Raw genomic sequence first — 15534 nt, 5'->3', positions numbered from 1 at the left:
CTCTTCCCATGGAGAGAGAAAGAAGAAAATCTTGTTTTTTTGTGTGTATGAGAATTATTTGATGAATTTGTATATTATTTGAGAATGATTTCTTGTAGTTTTATAAATGATAACATTCGCTGATGTTTATAAATTATTACCGATTTCTTCCAAATTATTAGATTAAGCGTATATTTTTGTTATACTGTTATGAATGAATTTTATTAGTTATGAAATATTTAATGTGTAGTTATTGTCATTTTGTTTTGAACAACACAATAGTTGCGTGCCATATTAGTTATTTATCTAGAGAAAACTATAAATAAACTGCTTTCCAAATGCACAAATCAAACAATTAAACAGTTTATCCATTACAGGGGCAAAATGACATAAAATCAGAATGTGTTATTTTCCAAACGCTCAAACCAAACAGTTAGTCAACTTATCCAAATTAGCTGCTGATCAACAAATGATCAGGATAAGTTGAATAAGCTGCAACTACCCCAAATAGACCCCCAATTTGAGCTTGAGCTTCATTAATTGCACCAAACTCAAGCTGAGTTTTAGGAATTGGAGCCAATTAATTTACCATGAAAGTGAGAAAAAAAATAAATTTAAACACTACCCCAAATAGACCCCCAATTTGAGCTTGAGCTCCATTAATTACACCAAACTCAAACTGAATTTTAGGAATTGGAGCCAATTAATTTATCATGAAAGTGAGCAAAAAAATAAATTTAAACTAGTATATGATGAAATGATAAATACAATGAGCATTTAAGAGAGAATTAAAAAGAAATTAGTTGGTATTTTATAAATATTAACTTCAAATATTTTTAATAATTTTAAAAAAATATTACTTCATCAAACCGGTTAATGATGACTAGACATTGGCTCACCGACACCCATACATACATACCGATGAATTGAGTGGTAACTATGTAAATCTTCCATCCTTGAAATCGTTCAACTGGAGGTTAGACGTGTAGATGAAAGTGGGACGGATGCCCTAGATTGAGTTCTTATGCAGCGCCGCTACGTCTGTCTTTCGGAGAACACTCGCCCCATACTCTCCGGCGGCTAGCTAGCGTCAACCGATCTTCCGAGGCACGACGCGTTCGATCTCGATCTTCTCCTCATGGTATCTTATGTTCTGCCCCTCGTCCATTGACGCGAATCCTTGCATCAGACTTCTCTTTTTCCTCTTTCATTGACAGTTGATTATTCTCCTTCAGCGGAAATCGTTTCCGCTGAAATGCGAGTACGACCCGAATTGTGTGGCAGTTTGGAATCCACTGTCCATGCTTCTCTAGTTCTGGTCCAGGACGAAGATTAGCTTCCAGTCATTCAGGTTGGCTAAGATCGCTGTCATGTATCTCCTCTTTGTCTTCCAGGCGTTTGCTGCATCCCATTGGTGCGGGCGTTAGGGCCTCTCTCGCTCCCGTTCCTTTTTCCTTACTTGAGATTTCCCAGTTTTCTTTAGGGATTGTTTCGTTTTTCCTTTTTTTTGTTGCTCGTTCAACTCTTTTTTTTTTATTGTTCTTACAGGTCGTATTGAGTGCATCTGGTTTTGCGCCTTACTCGAAAAATTTTATTTCTTTTTGACTGCGATTAAGAATTTTTTTTGGCTTTGATTTGCCTCACTATGCTTAGTTATTGTATAAGGTGTTTTGCTGAGGATGGTAAAATGCATGAACTTTTGGATCACTTTGGGGGTGAGCTGCGGTGTTGAAATCTTACTTTGTGGATAACGATTGGTTTACCTTATCAGCTATTTTTCCCTTTGTCTCCTTTTCATTCAGAGGCCTTTCTTCAAGGATCCGCTTGGTTTGAAGATTTAGAAGAGATGACATGAAAATGATATATATTAGTTTTTATCAGCTTGCTTGTTCATGGAAAAATTGAGTGGAAAATAATTATTTATTTCTTTCTGGTTCAGGAAAAAATGATTTTTGTCATTTACACCTTCATTTCGCAGCAGCATTAATTGAGTTTAAATTTCTTTGAATTTATTGTAGGAATCGCCTTTACTCTTCTCCATCTTGAAGTGTATCCTTAATGAACCCCAAGGAAGGCTGTACTAATTTAGGGGCTGTCTGCAACAAATTAAACACATGATTTTGCAGGATTTAAGCGGAATCCACCCAGTAGGTCATTTTTGACAAAATAAATCTCCGGATGCCGTAAATCCTGATTCCACGGATATTGGCTGTAAATCCTGTAAATCCTAACTTTGCGGGGCTTGGGATTTAATTTCAGGGTCTTCTGACTGTCTACAGCAGGCATAAATACTTTTTAATTCCATGCAGAATGTGCCAAACAGTTCTATTGGACTTACATGATTTAGTAAATCTATATTTACTGGATTTACTAAATCCTAACACCTTAAATTCCATCTATTGCACTGAATTATTTATAATGAGTTTAAATCTGCTTATCATAGTTGTTTATCTACCCATCTACAGTCACAACCTTCTTTTATGTCTTTTTAGGACTATCTTTATGCCGGCTCCTCATTTTTTTTATTCTTTGTCGAAAAAATATTTATCTGAAGCAGAATAATGGCTGTTTTCAGTGATTGCCAGTTTCTCAGTAATATTTTATTTTTGTCTCAAGTTGTCAAAGTTTTTTCATCATTGCAATGATTTATTGAAGCACTTGTTTAGTGATTCATGATGTTGATTCCTCAAGCTGGCTATCATCATCAGAGAATTTTGGCGCTGTGTTGCTATCTGAAATTATTGTTGGGGATATTGATAAATCCTAAAATCAATGCAAACTATCTGGAAGCTTAAACCGTGCATTATGTTAATTCTTGATTTTTTTTTTGGAAATGATACAATCTGGTTAATATTTTTCATTCATGGAGAATATTTTTATCATTTTTTAATATTTTATTTTTTTTTATTTGATAATTGTTGTGAAGTTGAATATGTTTTTTTAAGTAATATTTCTTTTTGACAGAGAGGATATGATGTTAAGTAAAAGGTCTTAGTAGGAAATAACTGTGGTGGTATTAAGATAATAGTTGGGAAGAGGAAGAGTGCCCTAGTCCCTGTTTAAGTTGTAACAGTGGCTGTCGCAACCTCTTCGACAACAAATTATTCATGTTTTTACATGATGGGTGGAAAGGAAAAGGCGTGGACTATATTCTGAGTGTGAATAACAGTCTAGACTGCTCCCAACATGTATTGTGAACCCCCAACAAATATCTATTTGCCACCATATTTTTCTACGGTGATAAGAAACATGTATCTGATCCTTTCAATGTGAGATTTTCTCCTTGTTGATGTTTTCTGTAAAAAAACTGAAGTTGAGCTAATTAAGTGCTGCTTTTTTTCTCTCTTCCTTTTTTTTTAAAGTGGTTTATGGAGGAAATTATTCGTGCTTGTGAATTATCCTGCATAGATTTTTTTTTCCATATTGATTGAATTTTTGTAGCTCTATTTCGACAGCTAGCCTTATGTAAATATCTATGAGAAAAAAATGTCCCTTTTTTGGTAATTTATTTTGTTTTTTAACAAGGTTTTGAAAGCACCTCATCATTACTCATTAAAATTAATGTTCAATATGTTGTACTGCAACTATTTATGGCTATGAATTATATCACTTGAGGATGGGATTATCGCCTACTTCCTGAATGCATGCTTTGTTTTCTTTCTCCTTTGGTAAAGATATGTTTTCATGTTAGTCACTTGCTTTGATGCACTTTTTTCGGTCTGTAGTTTTCTGCAATTAAAAGAACCTTGTATGTCTTACTTGTGAGTTGTGACAATACATTTTAACAAGGTTAACATTTTATGAGCAATTGAATAAATATTTTACTTTAAGACTAGTCTTTTTTCTACCCCACTATGGATGTAAATGAGTTGAGTTGGTCTTGAGTTATGCCTAATTTTTGCTCGACTGAAGACTCAACTATGAAGTTGCGAGCCTGAAGCTTGACTGAATTTGACTTGAGCACAAAGGGAGAGCTCGAGCTTGGCTCGCTGCAATAATTGTGAACTCGCGAGTCGCTCCAAGGCAAAAGAATACTGATCGCTCAAAAATCAGATCCAATTTTAGCCAGGATCGAAATCGGATCGAATAATTTGAGCCGAGTTATGAGCCAAATTAAAGGATCAAATTCATTTTGATCCGTTCTCGCCAAGGCGGGTTCGAGCTTGACCAATGTGGCTCACGAGCCAAAAATGACATTCGAGCCAACTTGAAAATCGGATTGTTTCACACCGGATCGGATCGAAATTTAGTAGGATCGATTCATGATCCAATTTTGATCCGGTTAAAAAAATTTCAATTTGATTTCAAGCCGGTCTTGAAATTTTATCTTTCAAACCTCTAGAGCACAGTATAAACATGACCGGCAGCTGGAAAAAAGGTTGCCGCTTTGATAGAGCTCGAGCTTGGCTCGCTGCAATAATTGTGGACTCGCGAGTCGCTCCAAGGCAAAAGAATAATAATCGCTCGAAAATCAGATCCAATTTTAGCTAGGATCGAAATCAGATCGAATAATTTGACCCGAGTTATGAGCCAAATTAAAGGATCAAATTCATTTTGATCCGTTCTCGCCAAGGCGGGTTTGAGCTTGACAAATGTGGCTCACAAGCCAAAAATGACATTCGAGCTGACTTGAAAATCGGATTGTTTCACACTGTATCAGATCGAAATTTAGTAGAGCATCGATTCATGATCCAATTTTGATCCGGTTAAAAAATTTCAATTTGATTTCAAGCCGGCCTTGAAATTTGATCTTTCAAACCTCTAGAGCACATTGGAGAAGTTATCAACATGATCGGCAGCTGGAAAAAAAGTTGCCGCATTGATAGCTCAGTGTAGAAGGTATTAACATTAATAGAGGCTGGATATACGAGCCAGCTCACTAGTTGATGAGTCGAGCCTCAGCGAGCTCCAACTAGCTTGAGCTTGAGCTTGCTGCCCAGTAAGCTCTACTTGTGAGCCGGTTAGCGGGATCATGTTTGATCTAACTTTTACCCATGCTATGCTCGAGGAAACATTAATATATAAGCCTTTCAGGTTATATGCAGGGTTTCACTGTATTTTTGTAGAACTGTTTGTATGTCACCTTATGTCCTTTTGAGAATTCTATCTTTGAGAGAACCTAGCAAATGTAATACTATTTTTTTATTGCAAGTCCTTATGAAAATTGGTTTTAAGTATGCTTATCATCTCGGTACATCTGATAATTCCATTATGGTTTTATAATATCTGTGATGAATCCAAATTGAACTGCTCGAGATTGTGGGACATGGTACCTCATGTGATCTCTCCACTAATGCAAAGGATTTCTCAGCAAAAATTAAATTTTAATTGCTTTCTAATTGATTCGAATAATTTTGCTTATAATTTTACTTTCAAACGGCTTTTTCGCTGCTTTGTCTACTTCCTTCCAAAAGGTCTCTCTTTAGGAGACCCTTTATAAGGCAGTACTAATTTACTATTGCAAGGAATCATGTATGCTGGCTGTAAATCAATTTAGCATGCTGATATTTTTGCCGATTTTATTATGCTTTAATATTTTGTGGTGATGAGTCCCAATTGGATTACTTGATATTGTGGGAGACAATCCCGCATGTGATCTCTTTCCAATACTGCAAAGGATTTCTGAGCAAGAACTAAACTTCAACCTTTTCAAGCATGTGTAAAAGTTGGCTTTCTGAGCAGAAATATGGTTGTTTTCGATTGCAATGACTGCCATTTTATACGCGATGTTCTATTTTTCTATTAAGACGTCAATGTTTTTTAATGATTTTTTGAAGCCGTTGTTTAATGATATTCATGTAATTGATCCTTGTGTTATTTCTCTGCCTCACATTAAGAGAATTTCTGAGAAGTATTTAACTCGTAGTACAATCAGGACAAATTATTGGAAAAAGATTGATTTCTTAATTCATTATGGTCTAAAATTTTGGATTTCATTGATGTTAGTGATGGGGCTATTTCTAATCCTGACATATGTTATTCTTGATTTTTTTTTAAATGATTTAATCTGTTCTACGTTTTTTCATTTATGGAGATTATGCTTATCATTTTTCTTAATTATTTTTATCTTTAATTTTTGATAAATAGTGAACTAAATAATTTTCATTAAATATACTTGTCTTCTGAGAGATAGGATATGATTTAGTTTTAAATGTCTTTGTAGAAAATTCAAATCTACAAGGTGATTCCTTGGCTCAGGGAACTACAAATTTACTGGCATAAAGATTGAGTCTATAACTAAAGCGTGTATACTGCGTACAATACTGAGAACACCAACTACGGATCCGTATGACTTTCTGGGACTGAGGGAGGATTGCTATATTTACCTGCATCACCGGCCAAGTAATAAGAGCGATTTAAACTACTAACAAGAGGGGTGGATTCCCAACATTAACCAGCCGCTTAGATACTAAACCGTACTAGCCAATTGCAACCCTACTTGCCAAAGACTTGCGAATACTAAACCTCTGAACTGGGACCGATGAAGAAGTCTCGATGTTCGAGGCTGAATTTCCAAAGTTGGAAATTGACTTTGTTCGATGGCGCACCCAGTATAGAACAAATGGAAGGTCAAATCCTCCATTTAGGCGCAGGAGTTGTTTCGTCACATTAAGAAATGCATTCTACTTTTCTCATTTGTGTTAATGAAAGGCTAAAAGGGAATAAAGCTGAGTACAAAATACTCATTGACTGTCTCATGGTAGCCGTGCAAATTTGTATAAGGGTTCTCATGATCTACAGAGATTCACAGATTGAGTTTATTTTCAATCTATTTGGAATTCACTGATTTTGGGTAAATTCCAAAAACATTGTTTTGTGCTAAGTTACGCTGACATTTCCCTCCTACAGTTGCCAGCTACTACAGTCGCAGGCCACGGTCTGCTGCTGCGTCAAATTCATTTTTTTTAAACCAAAAGGGAAAATGCTAAGTTCTGTATTTATTTTAAACTGAATCAAACAACTCTAAAATATTTCAAATTCAATACATTACTTAAGCACTGCATTTCTTTTTCAGTAAACTAAACAGCCCTCCAGAATAATTTATTGCTATTTAGGGTCTTTAAATACTCGTTTGTGAATTATGTTGCATGATTTTTTATATAATTTTAATTGAACTAGTTGAGTTCTATTTCAACTGGCCATTTAACTTTCAATGAGAAGAACGGTTCCTTTTGCTGGCAATATGCCTTCTGGTATATTATTACACTTTTCAAAGCATGCTATTTTATGTTACTGTGACAATATGAGAATGCATAAACCCTTCGAGGTGCCTTTAGATTCAATGAAATGAAACTATACTGAAAAATGAATCCCTTTGGTTTGACTTTTGGAATTTCATCATGAACTATAAAGTTAAACTTGCTCTTGTGGGAGCACTCTCAGAACGGGGTGTCCTCAACAATAAACAAAGCCTTGAGATTATTAGGCTAAAACGCCGATATCTCTAAGGATGAGAATTTGAGCTACTACTGTCTAGTTCATTGATATAAGTTAGTGTATTTTCTTCCACTTCCCTTTTTGAGAAAGTTATTTCTGTCTAAGTCGATCTTATTTTTGAGGAATATTTTTCATCTGTGCTTATTTTCAGAATGATAAGATTTTGTCTTCTGAATGATACTGTTCAAATTTACTTTGCACTGATTTCTTCATAGTTGGACTTCCCACAGATAAATTTTTGCCGGCCACTCCCGGTGGCCTCACCCTTGCAGAGAAAGACTTTATTGCAAGAATTTTATTAGCGTGCAACTATAGCTGCTTGTAAGGTGGGAAATATAACAAGAAAGAAGTTTCTTGAAGACCAATGAAGTGAAGCTACAAGTTAATATCCTTGGTGAGTATTGACATGATTCTTCTCCCATTTCAAATGCATACTTTTTCATTCATCAGGGATGATGTTAAGATTATTATTTTTAAAAGATTGATTTTTTGATGGAGAAAGTGTCCAAAATTAAAAAAAATTTAGAGGCCGTTTAAGCTTACTCTTGATTTTGATTTTTTTTATATTATTTTGCTTATGGTTTTACTTGAAATAAAATATATTTGATATGGCATAACATTTAGTAGTTTTTAAAAACATTTAATATAACATTTTTATTTTTTGAGTATTTAAAAAAATATTTATTTTTGTAAATAAAATAAAAAAAACATACAAAAATGCACTAAGCTAACATGTCTTTAAATAAAAGGTAAAAGCAAATACAAACAATAAAAAACAAGTGATTCCAAACAAGCCCTTTGTTATAGATATTGATTTGATTAATTTTTTTTTTGTTCTTAGATTCTTTATTGAAAGAAGATGTGGAAATTTCTGAATGCAAACTATTATATAGACGAATATTAAATCATGAATCAAGAGAATTACTGATGCACTTGTTCATAGCTGGAAAGCACAAAATTTGTTTTATTGTGATTATGTTGATCTATTTGGTTTAAAGGCAGAAGTATCAAAATAACGCTATTTTTTGTTTTAAATATTTTAATTGATAAGGTTGTTTATATTCATAAATATTCATAAAAAAGGCATGAAGAATGTTTATTACTAGTTTTTTGAACCCTAACGTAAGCTTGGCATCAGAACTATTGATGGAGAGGGTTTTACAGGTTTAAGTTCTAGTCTTAATCCAATTTATAGCGTGCGTTGTGATATTTTTGAAGTTTGTTTTTGAAAGGATTGGTGTGTTGGTTCAAACATTTGATGTCCTCGTTTTAAATTTTAGAATTACAAAAATAAAATACACCAAAATAATGTTGCATTTCTTGTGTAGTCTGATACATTCAGAACACTAGGCATTGAACATTGATTGATCTAGTAGATTAACTTTTCCAGATGATTGCAAGTCAATCCCAACAATTGTTTGACAATGATTCAAAAAAAAAGAAAAAAGAGTTTTCAAAATTCAGTTTTGAACATTTGAAACTCGTAAACTTTGTATGATGTGCAATTACATTTTGACACTTCTAAAAAGAAAATTACATACATACCAGATGATTCCTTTCTATTGACCTATCTAACATCCAAAATCTGACATTTACTTCTATAGCACTTTAGTGTCATAAACCCATGCATGAAATTTTGTATTTCACTTCAGTAATATTTTTGATGTGATATTAACTATTTGAGTGTTATGTATGTAAATATAAAAGTTTTAGGTATTAGAAAAATAAATTCATAAGATTCGTTTGGTATGGAAGTAAAAGCCCCTTTATTTTCCTTACATTTTCATTGATGTTTTGGTACCTTGTTTACATGATTGAACTGATCATGATTCGAAAGTCCTCAAACACGATATTTAGATAGTTACATCAGTATATGAATTAAAATATAGTTGTAGGGATCAACCGATACAAAGAGTAGGCCAAAAGACGGGATCAATTTAAAGGCTGTACATATTTTGTGGAGCTAAGCTAACCATAAGGAGAATTGACTCAAAATTCACGGGGAGCCAAGCAAACCATAATATATCAGGTCTGCAATCTGCTAGAACTAAAAATAAATATAGGGCTATAGCACATCAGACCATATTGAGAATGATTTCATTCCTCAGCAAAAAAATACATTTTTTTTAGCAATACACAACGGCAGATATCTTCTTGCTTAAAACACTGAACAAATTTTGTAGTAAATTTGGTAATGAAATGACAAAAACAATAACTACATGCACTTACTTACAAAACCTTACCTTATAATTAATCTAAAAAATGCATTTAGTTTAGAAAGCCGGTGGGTTGGCTGTCTTTCTGGGCCAAGATATCCACAACATAACTTCCAAAACAACTGTTGCTAGTAGAAGCAAACTAAGGTTGATTCCATAACCAATTTTCCACGAGTCTCCTGCACCGCCTACATGAATTCCAACAAAAATGTTAATTACTGCGAGAAGGAGAAGAAGCCTTCCGACCCACCAGTGATACCAGTTCCAGTATTTTCTCAGCTTATAATCCTTGTTAGGTCTCAGAAAAAGAGCCAACACCTGGAGAAAAAGTGATGAAATATTATTAGAACAATTTATATTCTTAGGATGGAAAGAACCCAAGATAGTGTGGAGACTTTTAATGATTCGATATTATGAGGATCCAATCTCAGCTCAAAATTGACTAAGAGCTTTTTTGTTCGATATTGAAAGGAGCTGATTATATATATATATATATATATATATATATATAGAGAGAGAGAGAGAGAGAGAGAGAGAGGATAGTATCATATTCTCTATATTTTTTAATGAAAGTGAAAACCCAAAGTTATAGATTTGTGGTCACTTGTGTCGCTATAGACATTAGTCATACCAAAAGTCATATTTTAACCGATACCTTGCCATTTTTCACCTGAGCTCTCTCTCTCTCTCTCACACAAATTACAATAACAGCCCTCTTTATAAGTTTGTATGTATACATTCCTTTACACATACAAGCATATATTTTTCAAGCTACCTCGATTTGATCCACTTATTAAACAATCAGTTCCATTCAACTCTATCATGGCTTGATAGTTTCAATTTGATAAAAAACAAGTCCAATTTTTAAGCAATATTCGATCTTGGAGTAATAAAACAGAGGAATACTCAAATCTTATATATTTATCAATTTTTACATGTCAGCTTATGCACAGAAATGTGTATTTCACTTTTTAAAAATTAAAGCTAGTGATACTTTTGATGTGACATGAAAGATTTGGGTGTTTTGAATGTAAAAATCAAAATTTAGGTGTTAGATATGTAAATAGATAGGAAATGTGTGGTACTCAAAGGATATTACCTGAAGGATACCAAGCACGAGGATAAAAACACCAAGGGACCTGTGTGACGATACACTTGCATGCAATTTATGATAAAGTGCAAATCCAGCAACCACCCCAGCTAGTCCAAGCATAAATCCAATAAACTGAATTGCTGAGTGAAGATAAAACCACAATGGATCTCTGGCTCTAAAATATCTTGCCACTATTGCCCCTATTGGCAGTATCACACCCCAACCAATTATGTTCAGTATGCCATGCGTCCTCTTCAGCTGGTATGGGTAGGACGAAGCAGACAAAGTCCCTATAAATGAATTTTTAGATCAATCATATTGTTGGGGGAACATTGTCAAAACTTGATTCATTCTTGGTTCTAAAATCATTCAAATTAAGTAGGATATCAACTACTTTGATTACTAAAGCGGTAGAAGTAGAACAAAAGCTTTCCTGCATTACTCCGTGGTGAAAGGGAAAAAAACTAACGGCGCATTTGCATAAATACCGCACAATTCCTATATGTTTACATATTTAACTCCTAAACTTTAGTTTTTAACTTCATAACACCAAAATCTTTTATATGTCACATAAAAAATATCATTGATTAACTTTTAAAAAGCAAACTATCCTTTTTCATGCATAGGCAAGGTGACATATGTAAAAGTTGAAGTTTAGGTGTTAGATATATAGATATATAAGAATTAAGTGGTATGATGTAAATCTTCCAAGAAGTAAAGAAATTAAGTAAAATGCTGCCCTTTTATTGAGAACTAACATAAAATACAACTAAAAATAACCACGGTGTTTAAAATTTTAGAACCTAACTACAACACTAGTTTAACAATAGCTCTATAATACAAAATGCTCAAACAACTAATAGATTCATATTCTGTTCGGGAATACATTTCATTGAACCTAACCAAAACAATGAAGAAATAATTTTTAATATTTTTGTACGCTAAAAAATGGCATGCATGAATCTCGAAATAATTTGAAGTTTCAAATTAAAAGAGATAAATCAAGGAGCATCCCTCTGACAAAAAGCTACGAATACTCATGAAGCTGACCGATTGAAGTTTGCCAGCCGACTGATGGTCAACTGACTGAAGGATTTAAGACCGATTGAAAGGTTGCCGATTGACTGAAGGCTAGTTCGACGATCAAATGATCACCTAGGCCGACCAGGAATAGACATTCACGCTAACGACTGAACAAAAGTCTAATACCCTAAACAATCTCACAAATATCAACGTGAGACTCTAAACAACTCCCCAAATAAATCTACAAAGATTACCAACAAACAGGCCGACCGACCACCCTAAGCCGACTAACCACCACTCTCAAAGACAATAAGCTTCCCAGAGCGAAGACTGACTGACATCCAGACCAAATAGTTGGCCGACGCCAGCTTGGTTGACCAACTCGAGGACCTGCTGGTCAGAAGGTCCAAACACAAAAAAAACGCCAAAATCAATTTTAAATACGAAAATATAAGACAAAAGACAATATTGTCCATTAATGCATTTATTAAAGTAGAGACAAATATGTAATTTTTCACTTTTGGCTTCTATTTTTTATAAATAAGGGATCCATAACATATATTAGGGGCTTTTGTCTCTTTAGGCTTTGGCCTCTTTATGCTCATCTTTCTAGACCCACTCTGAATGGAGATCTCTTTCCAATTCTCTTTTATAACCCCCACGTTACACTATATAAAATAGATCACAGAGCCCAAGAATATCCCAGTTCGCCCCTACGGGGCAAGTCAGTGTGCTCTATTTTTATTTTCTTCCTCTCTATCTCTCTCTACTTCTCTCTGAAGATTTCTATGCTTAGACATTTCTCAAAGTACAAATCTGGACAAAACAATTTTGAAGGACAATGAAAGCACTAAAATCCTCATTTTTGGAAGTTTTCACATAACATCACAAACGATATCATTTTTTCTACGGGCAAACAAAAAACAAACAAATGAAAATGAAGATGAAGATTTCAGTGGAAATTACTAGTGTAGAAATCAAAGGAAACAGATGTCTTATCCTGATGTCTCGTTAATCGGTCGTTAACAGGGGTGGCCGTCCCAAAAGCAAACAGAAGCTTCTGCTGTGTAATCCTACTTAGAAATTTCAACTGGAAGGCCATGTAGATGTTTGGTCCATTCTGAACAATGACAGGCGCATTACCTGCAGCTGGCAACTGTCCTTGATCAGCTAAAACTTGAGAGCTGGACCTACCACGCAGATAGAATTGCTTAATATGGGGTCGCCCGGTGTTTCCAATCCAGCCGACCATGGCGCTCGAGCCCACCATCATCCCATCCTTTGAGAATCCCATTCCAAGCCAACCAGAGGTGTAAAGCATAGAAAGCACGATCGTCAAAACATTATCTTCGTTTAGGGAATACTACAGTAGAGAAAAGAGAGTAAGTCATAAAATTAGCAGGAAGAGAATGCACATTTAAAAGGAGGAAAAAAACAAAAAAACTTCAAATATGAAAATAAAGTGAAAAATCTCAAGAAGCTGCCAAAAAAGAACTTTTTTTTTAGACATTAATGTTTTGGTCCATGAACGTTATGAAGATAAGAAATTCCGTATTATAGAGCAGATTGATTTTTTCACTGTTTGGTAATCGTCAACATTATTAATGCATAAAATGAAAAGCTAATGCATAAGCATACAAAATTAAAACAGGAAGTGCTATGCTTCCAACCCATAGTTAAGAAAAAAAAAAGTAGTTTTGATTTGGTGGCACTAAGAGAGAGAGAGAGAGATACACCAATAAAAACAGCAACAACAATAAGGCTTTATCACGCTAAGTGGGGTCAGCTATATGAATCTTTTTTCTCCATTGCATTTTAGAGTGTTATATTTTCATTTATTAAAATAGATTAAGATCTTTTTTTTATATAATATGTCCAAATTTTTTTAGGTCTATCTCTGTCAAATCATGATTTATTTTACAAATTTTATGCTGGTTGTCGACTAACTAACGCAACTCTCTACTTTTTATATCTAGGGCATGCGACATGGCAAACTGTAGATTTTTGATTGGATCTGATACACTGGTGCTGGTATGGTTGCACCGCAAAATGGGTTGGAGACCATTAATCTTTAGAAAATTCTATTAAAAAGCCATGCTATGGAGTCAAACCAACAGCCTCCCAAAATAACCTTGACGAGTTACATGACCTTTTCCTTTTATCAACCGGAAAAAAAAATCCCTTCCATCTTTATGTTTGATTTTTAGATCAAGCTTTGTGTTAACCTAGAATCCATGATTCAACATTTCCGCAGAAAATTCTTTATGTTTGATTTTTAGATCAAGCTTTGTGTTACCTAGAATCATCATCAAATGCATTATTTATGTCAAGAACAATCCTTTACCAACCCAAACGAACAAGCAATTCTATATATGCGATCCACACCTAATATTCTCTACCTTACGGTACTGCAGCTGGCAAAAAATTCGTTTGCTTTCGCTATTATGTAAAGAAACATAGGATCTGCATCTTCTATCAAAACAGAAGAATCTCACACCTTGGAGACTAACCCAACTAAACATTCAATTAATCAGCCCAAAAGGTTAGTATACCAACGAAATTCAACTTTGGTCTTATCCAATATAACAATCCTCAATTTAATCAAGTCAGTGTTTGGCAGCATAGAATTAATAGGATTTACGTGTAATTTTAAACATAAATCTATCCAAATCTTAAAAGAAGGCGAACCACATTTCCTATATCCAATTTCTATGTGGATTCAAACAATTTAGTGCACAAAAGAATTAGATCCAGACACAAGATGCCAAACACGTCAAATGAATTTATTATGAATTCAAAGCATCTGAATCTGATAAATTAGAATTAATCGGATTTCCTAAATCTTATGTAATTTATATCCCAGTTGCAGTCATCAATCACTCTAAACAATCTATTTCCCACTCCCCAACATCAGAAGATCCACAAAAAACCAAAACCAAATGGATTTCCTAAATCTTATGTAATTTATATCCCAGTTGAAGTCATCAATCAGTCTAAACAATCTATTTCCCACTCCCCAACATCAGAGGATCCACAAAAAACCAAAACCAAATACAAAATTTCAGAACTTACCCGAAGAACCAGATTGTTCCAGATCGGAAGGCAAACTAGAGTAATGTTGCCGTAACCTACAGGAAGAACGACGTTGGGTTCCACTCCGCAACGGTCAGCCTGCCCGCCAACGAGCGAGATGCTACCCAGAAGCATAACTAGAATAGAGAACGAAGCATTCGCCATCGATTCTATATTCGCCTATCTATCAATTGGCGAGCTAGAGGCGTCGGGAACGCGAAGGGAGTGTTTAGGGTTCTGCAATGTAAAGGGGAAGAGAAAAGGGATAGCGAGAGGAGAAGAAAATGGGCCGACGGTTGCGAGGTTCCATCACTTGCAGTTGAAGCCAGTAGTAGGAGACGTAGAGTAGATCCCACCACCATTATCGCGTCTCTTCAACTCAGATCTAAACTGGAAAATGAGTAAAAAAAAAAAAAAAAAAAAAAAAAAAAAAAAAAAATGGACGCCAACAAAAGTTCATAGTTTGGTAATAGAGCTGGGGTCGCGCAGCGCTGCTCCCTCCTCTGCGCCTAAAATTTGGATTTTTATTTGAATTTATTCGCAATTTGTTTGGATGCATCTTTTCTAAAATTTGCTCTATCGTAAAGCTTGATTATTTATCATTTCAGAATTTACAGATTAGTAATTTTTTTTAGTATTATTCGAGTTATGTTAAACTCCCTAAAAGTTACTCATAAAATCTTTAACATAAATATGGAAGAAAACTTTATTTTG

General features: G+C 34.5%; 1 protein-coding gene and 1 long non-coding RNA gene across 4 annotated transcripts; one reads left to right on the top strand and one right to left on the bottom strand.

The window, feature by feature from the left end:
* Positions 1 to 907: 907 nt before the first annotated feature.
* Positions 908 to 7943, top strand: LOC110039449. 3 transcript variants are annotated; one of them, XR_002295523.1, is made up of 4 exons: positions 908 to 1120; positions 1998 to 2190; positions 6143 to 6772; positions 7632 to 7943. It is a non-coding gene; the product is annotated as an uncharacterized LOC110039449 (long non-coding RNA). The 3 variants fall into 3 exon arrangements; XR_002295524.1 differs by lacking the exon at positions 6143 to 6772 and having other exon boundaries at positions 914 to 1120; XR_002295522.1 differs by lacking the exons at positions 6143 to 6772; positions 7632 to 7943 and having other exon boundaries at positions 915 to 1120; positions 1998 to 2369.
* Positions 7944 to 9525: 1582 nt separating this feature from the next.
* Positions 9526 to 15229, bottom strand: LOC110039448 (cytochrome b561 and DOMON domain-containing protein At3g61750-like). The gene is made up of 4 exons (XM_020744508.1): positions 14821 to 15229; positions 12715 to 13111; positions 10732 to 11015; positions 9526 to 9950 (listed from the first exon to the last, which is right to left on the bottom strand). The coding sequence occupies exons 1-4, from the start codon at positions 14983 to 14985 to the stop codon at positions 9690 to 9692; spliced, it is 1107 nt and encodes a 368-aa protein (XP_020600167.1). The 5' UTR covers positions 14986 to 15229; the 3' UTR covers positions 9526 to 9689.
* Between the last annotated feature and the right edge of the window lie 305 nt (positions 15230 to 15534).

This window comes from Phalaenopsis equestris, unplaced genomic scaffold (assembly GCF_001263595.1).
Source record: "Phalaenopsis equestris unplaced genomic scaffold, ASM126359v1 Scaffold000002, whole genome shotgun sequence".
In the NCBI taxonomy this organism is placed as follows: Eukaryota; Viridiplantae; Streptophyta; class Magnoliopsida; order Asparagales; family Orchidaceae; genus Phalaenopsis; species Phalaenopsis equestris.
The sequence above is the reverse complement of the archived record's forward strand: the minus strand, read 5'-3'. Positions and strand labels throughout refer to the sequence as shown.